The sequence below is a fragment of the Ananas comosus genome, linkage group 7 (assembly GCF_001540865.1).
Source record: "Ananas comosus cultivar F153 linkage group 7, ASM154086v1, whole genome shotgun sequence".
Classification (NCBI taxonomy): domain Eukaryota; kingdom Viridiplantae; phylum Streptophyta; class Magnoliopsida; order Poales; family Bromeliaceae; genus Ananas; species Ananas comosus.
Genome location: NC_033627.1, coordinates 10,458,735 through 10,464,405, shown reverse-complemented (window position 1 = coordinate 10,464,405; position 5,671 = coordinate 10,458,735). Strand labels below are relative to the sequence as shown.

The following is a 5,671-nucleotide window of genomic DNA, read 5'->3' as shown; positions in this document are numbered from 1 at the left end:
TTTTTTTATTTCGGTCAACCCATTTAGTCAAGTTAAAATTATGTCTAGTCTTTTTGAGATTATTCCTTATGTCATTAGATTTTAGTCACTAATATAATTACTTTCTTTATTTTATTAATTTGGTACAGCAGATGAGAGAGTATGAATGTATTTTGAAACTAGGGCTTCATGGGATAGATTTTTTTTTTTTTTTTTGAGAAAAAGATAGCATGCTATTCACTTCATTCATTAAAATTATGAATTTAGCAACATCGGTGAGACAGTAAAAACCTCAACAGAAGGGAGAAAAAAAAAAAAAAGTTACAGAAGATGATTTTTTGTACACCATTTTGGTTATTATGAAAGCTGTCACTCACATCCTTTTCCATGGGTGTAGGTCGGTGGTCAAACAACGCGAATATTTGTGTTTTTTTTTTTCTTTCATTCTCAATTCTCTTTTAGTATTTTTGTACCTAACAAACTAAATCTTTTTCTGCATTTATTGTAACAATATACAATACTTTTTATGCTGTGTACATATATATGCTTTGAATCTGAAAGACCAAGTAGGACAATGTGACTACAAATTTTCACATCTTTGTGAATCTTGTTCTGGCAAGCCAAACAGCAGGACAAACTTCAGATGTCTAAAATTCGCCAAGCGATGGTATCGGGTTGAAGAAAAATGATCCCAAAGACAATTGATAAAAATACATGGCAATAGAAAGTTTGCAAGAGTATCACCTATTTTACTCTCTCATTCTAAACTTGCTAAATTGTTTGGAGGAGAAAGATTATTCCAAATTATTCAAATGTTTCATTGAATGAAGCATCACTCAAGTAATAAATATGTACATCCACCACAGCATCTGAACAGAAAGTAAAAATCATTCTCTTGCGATCTAAAAACTATTATTAGCTACAATGAATAATGAAATTAAAATAAAGAATCTATAGGTTCTCTGGCTTAATTTTTATTAATTCAGTATAAGAAAATGTATTGGACCTCCTTTTTACTTATTTCTTATCTGAAGCTTTATATATAAGTGCAGCTCCTTCAGGCAATGACTTCCAAGACACTGTAATTCATATAGATAACAAACACCAAATGTAAGAAACGATGCTGGATCTTCAAATGTTACTTGAGCTGCAAAATTTCTGATTAATTTCAAGCATCTCAACCAAACGAATAAGCAAGTGATAGCAGCTACTGAATATAAAATATTAAAACAACATTCTTTAAGAGATTAAATATTTAGAGAAAAATGGTTGTTTCACATAGTATCAGAGCAAGAGATCCTGAATCTTTTCAGAAATCAGGTCCTATTTTTCTCTCATTTAATTCAAGTCCATATGTTGAGTCTATCAAAAAGACTTAAACCTAGACATGAGGGGGAGTACTGAATACGAATAACCAAAACACCATTTCTCTAACAACTTAAACTTCTACAGTAAAAAGGTTGTTTTATACTGACTACTACCAAATTGCCATAAACGTGTAAATAAGACCTCTCTCAAACAAGGAGAGGCTAAACTAACATCACAAAAAATTGGCAGTGAAAATAAGAATACGAACTAAAGAGGACTGACAAGTGATCTCACCATTAGCTCTTCTGCACAATCAAGATAGGGTGACTAGTTCTCTTCTTGCCAATCCAACTACCGAAGGAAGTAAACTCCTTTAAGTCACTAGCTTAGGACAAATTTTGGCACTAGGATTTGCCACAGAACCTGCATGAAAATCTCTAATTTAAAAACCACTGTAGCATTTTAACGTTTCAAACCAATGGAGGAAGTTTAACATACAGTATTCACTGTAGCATGGTTGGTTTGATACGGGATCCTCCTCAAAAGGTGGCGGCACTTGACCATACACCATATCACAGCTCATATCTTCAAAATCTGCAAGATATTAGAATGATTCAATCATGTCATATAATATTATGTTTATGTGTGCAGGCTATATTTTTTACGTATATTAAAATAACAAACATATACAATAGTATTACAGAGCACAGTTCTAGTTATATAACATAACAATATGGCATACTTCTATACAATACATATTATATAGTCTATGAGAGAATATAGTTTTAAGTATATATTGCTTTTACTACATTCTCGTAGAAGGGCAAACTTCACAGCTAAAAGAGATAATAATCAACTCTTGCACAATTCGAGCCTTCTTTCTTTGTGTCAAACTTAGTATAACGTAACCTTTGAAGCGAAGCTTCTGAATAGGCCACTTAGATAATGAAAACCCTATCTTAGTCGCTTATGAAAAAAGTCAATTTTTTTCCTTCAAATGTAGTGGGTTAGGGCACAGATCTGATCTCCATTCCCTAATCTCTAGCCCCTCGAAGGCCATGGAGGTTAGGGAATAGGTGGAAACTCACCCTACTAGGTCGCATGAAGCTAGGTTTGTAGAAGATGAGAACTTGTTTGGCCTTTGGATTTGAGTGCGCACATTGACGGTGGAATTGGTCTAGTATCAATAATCAATTAAATTGGAAAGTGGAACAGGTCCCTGTCTTCTATATCCAACAAAATGCGTTGGCTATCCACTGTCGCAAAAATTGATTGTTTCAGAATTAGTAGTTCAGCATCAAGCATAGCAACAACTATTTAATGTTTCCCACGAAGTAATATAATAGTTAAACGCATTAAACTTTTCAGCATACAAGAAAGTTGACACATGGACTGTAATGGTCACATTCTAGATGTAGAAATTTAACTTCAATTCAAAGCCCAGGAAATAAGCTTACAGAGACCTTTCTAAAACAGTTCACAAAATAGAAGACTAAGCATTTAAGCTACAGCTGAAATTAAGAATTATGTAGTTATGAATACATAATCACATACAGAAGGTAAACATCATATGAAAGAAAAATGTATCTACTGAAACTTCTGCAGAAATTAGGCGCATTCTTGCATCCAACTGAAAATACCATGATCAGCTGGCAATGCAGAGAGGTCATTGTGATGACTGAGTGATAAGATCTGGTTGTGTACAGGAATATATATATATATATATATATATATATATATATATATATAGAATTAGGCTAAAATACTATTAATAGTAAAACGCTCTTTTTGCTATCAAGTTTTTAACCCTTAGATGAAAAATTGTAGGGTCAGGATGATATTAGTTGGTTAGAGTTGAGTGGTCCCCCTAGGGTTGAGTGGTCCCCACTGGGTTATAGTATTTAATCCAATGGTTAGAAATAATGAAAAGAGTTGATCCAAAGGCTAAAAAACTGGTAGCAACAATGGGANTAAAATACTATTAATAGTAAAACGCTCTTTTTGCTATCAAGTTTTTAACCCTTAGATGAAAAATTGTAGGGTCAGGATGATATTAGTTGGTTAGAAATAATGAAAAGAGTTGATCCAAAGGCTAAAAAACTGATAGCAATAATGAAATTTTGCTACTAATAATAGCCCAGTCCAACTCTCTCTCTCTCTCTCTCTCTCTCTCTCTCTCTCTCTCTATATATATATATATATATGCTTTCTAGTATATTAGCCAAAGAAGTAGGGTGGCGTACTTGGGTTCATTGTTAAGGGAAGTCCAAATTCATTGGTGAAGAAATCTTGTGTTGGAATCTTGCACATGTTCACACACATACCAACACATCCGCTGTTCTCCAAGTATCTGTAAAGAATAAAACAACTTAAGATCACAATACTAAGGTACGATTGCTGCCAATTTTATTGAATGTTTATAAAGCTACTAAATCTATTAGAGTCCCTTGCAACTCAGAAGGTCTCGAAAGAATTAAAAGAAAGAATTCAAACAACCATATTGGATAGAAAAGACCACATAGTTAATGGTTTTGGCAATCCATAAGAGATTGCACTTAATACCTGCATTTTTTAATGTGAACTCCACTTCTTTGCTTCACACCATTTACCTCTACTTCCACAACCTACCAACGAAGATATATCAGTGCTGCACAATGTTCAATTTATTACTCATACAGATCATTTGAAAATGTTAGCATGTGCTAAGCTTCCGTAGCATAACAACACAAAGCTTGGTATTCGAGAACATAAAATATCATCCTCTACATCTGTCATGAGGCAATCTGGGAACTGCAGTACCAAATCCTAGTGAACCTCCTAACAATAGAAGTTCATGAAGGAGCTTAACTATAATCTGCAAATATCTAAAAGCTAGAGCTACTAGATATTCCGCAGGAAATTTTTGATCTAAACTCAATAAATCATACAATTTTGAGAAATTTAAAGAGCAAATCAGCGATACCTCGGACGGTCCAACCAACCAATGGAAGAAGGGGACAGTCAATGCAGCATTGAATTCGGCGGCCCATCTCGTCGGAGGAAACAATTTTCTGAACTGCACCAAAGTAGTTAAATCCGTCAGTAATCAGTAATCACTCGATAGTTCAGACAATCTAGGAGCCATTTTTGGCGACCTGAGCCGGCGCGCCCGGCGGCAGCATAGAGAGGAGCACCTCCCTGACCACCTCCTGCTGCTGCTTCCGCGACCTGCCCACCATCACCCCCCTCGAGACGTCGACGAAGCCGTCGTAGTCCCAGCCCCAGAAGCCCCTCCCACTGCTAGTCTTCCCGCCTTCTCCGCCCCCGGCCGAGAACTTCTCCATCTTGCGGGCGAACAACGACATGAACGCCTTCTCGAAGAACCCGTCCCTGTACTGCGTCTTCTGCCCCATCGGCGCCGGCACTCCCGACGGCTCCGCGATCCCTGCGCATCGGACGGAACCCACGACATGGCAGCCCCTGCGCCGTCCCGGCACCGGAAAACAAGAGCTGGGCAAGCACGAGAGCTCCATCGATATCATTTTCCGGGCCGGAATTGGAGCTCTGCACTGCAGAGTGATTATTTATTTATCGGGCTTCTACTTGTTGGCTGCAGCATTTTTCTAGCCATGGATGCTTGTGTACAAGATCTTGCTAGGGAGAATGGAACTTCCACCACAGAAAACAAGAAGCCGGGATTAATTCAGTAAATTTATCTTCAATTCGGAAGAGAGCCAGGACTTGTGCCCGACACGTGAGGCCGGTAAATAGACACAACCCCAGCAGTCTCACTCTCACCCTCCCCTGTTGTTTGTGCCGAAAGGAGAAAAATTTTCAGCCTCACAAATGGATGTCGGCATCTGATTAAAGATAGGTTAAAATGTATTCAGCTTATCCAAACTATGGCTTATTTTGATCAGAATCCTCAAATATTTTGATTTTTGATTTATTTGGTTCGAATCATCTGATTCCTCTTCTATATATAGTAAAATTTTGAAGCCCCCATTTATTTATTTTGATAAGAAATTGGTCGTATAAACCGACCGTCCCTAACGCAAGTGGTAAAGGATTTGGTGGTTGGTACCTGAGGTCCCAAGTTCGAATTCTAGTTGGCTGAATTTATTTCTAAATGAAATATTTGAAATAAAACGAAGCGGATAGCATGCTACTTATCTCTCTAAAAAAAAAAAAAAAAAAAAAAAAAGAAAAAAAAAAAAAAAAAAAAAAAAAAAAAAAAAAAAGGTCATATAATTACATGAAAATGTTCAAGTCGAACTCTTTACAATAATCAACGCATCTAGATTCTGAATTGAAAATGCTAATACACTGGACATGACGCACATTGGACCTGGGATAGATTGGAGGCTAGACCTTATGTGCAATCTAAAAGGGCTAGGCTTAATGA

General features: G+C 36.5%; 1 protein-coding gene across 2 annotated transcripts; it reads right to left on the bottom strand.

Annotated features, from left to right (window-relative positions):
- Positions 666-4,974, bottom strand: LOC109713351 (beta-carotene isomerase D27, chloroplastic). 2 transcript variants are annotated; one of them, XM_020237394.1, is made up of 8 exons: positions 4,422-4,974; positions 4,250-4,342; positions 3,850-3,911; positions 3,531-3,637; positions 1,786-1,881; positions 1,582-1,710; positions 997-1,058; positions 666-848 (listed from the first exon to the last, which is right to left on the bottom strand). In XM_020237394.1, exons 1-6 carry the CDS (start codon positions 4,806-4,808, stop codon positions 1,661-1,663), a joined length of 795 nt encoding a protein of 264 aa, XP_020092983.1. In that variant the 5' UTR covers positions 4,809-4,974; the 3' UTR covers positions 666-848; positions 997-1,058; positions 1,582-1,660. The 2 variants fall into 2 exon arrangements, with proteins under 2 accessions (XP_020092983.1, XP_020092982.1); XM_020237393.1 differs by having other exon boundaries at positions 708-1,058.

Excerpts from the sequence above, each read along its gene's own strand:
- LOC109713351 (XM_020237394.1), bottom strand. The coding sequence starts at position 4,808 with ATGATATCGATGGAGCTCTCGTGCTTGCCCAGCTCTTGTTTTCCGGTG. Across the intron at positions 4,343-4,421 it reads CGCCGGGCGCGCCGGCTCAG|TTCAGAAAATTGTTTCCTCC; the intron begins GTCGCCAAAAAT and ends ACTTTGGTGCAG. Across the intron at positions 3,912-4,249 it reads GGTTGGTTGGACCGTCCGAG|GTTGTGGAAGTAGAGGTAAA; the intron begins GTATCGCTGATT and ends CTTCGTTGGTAG.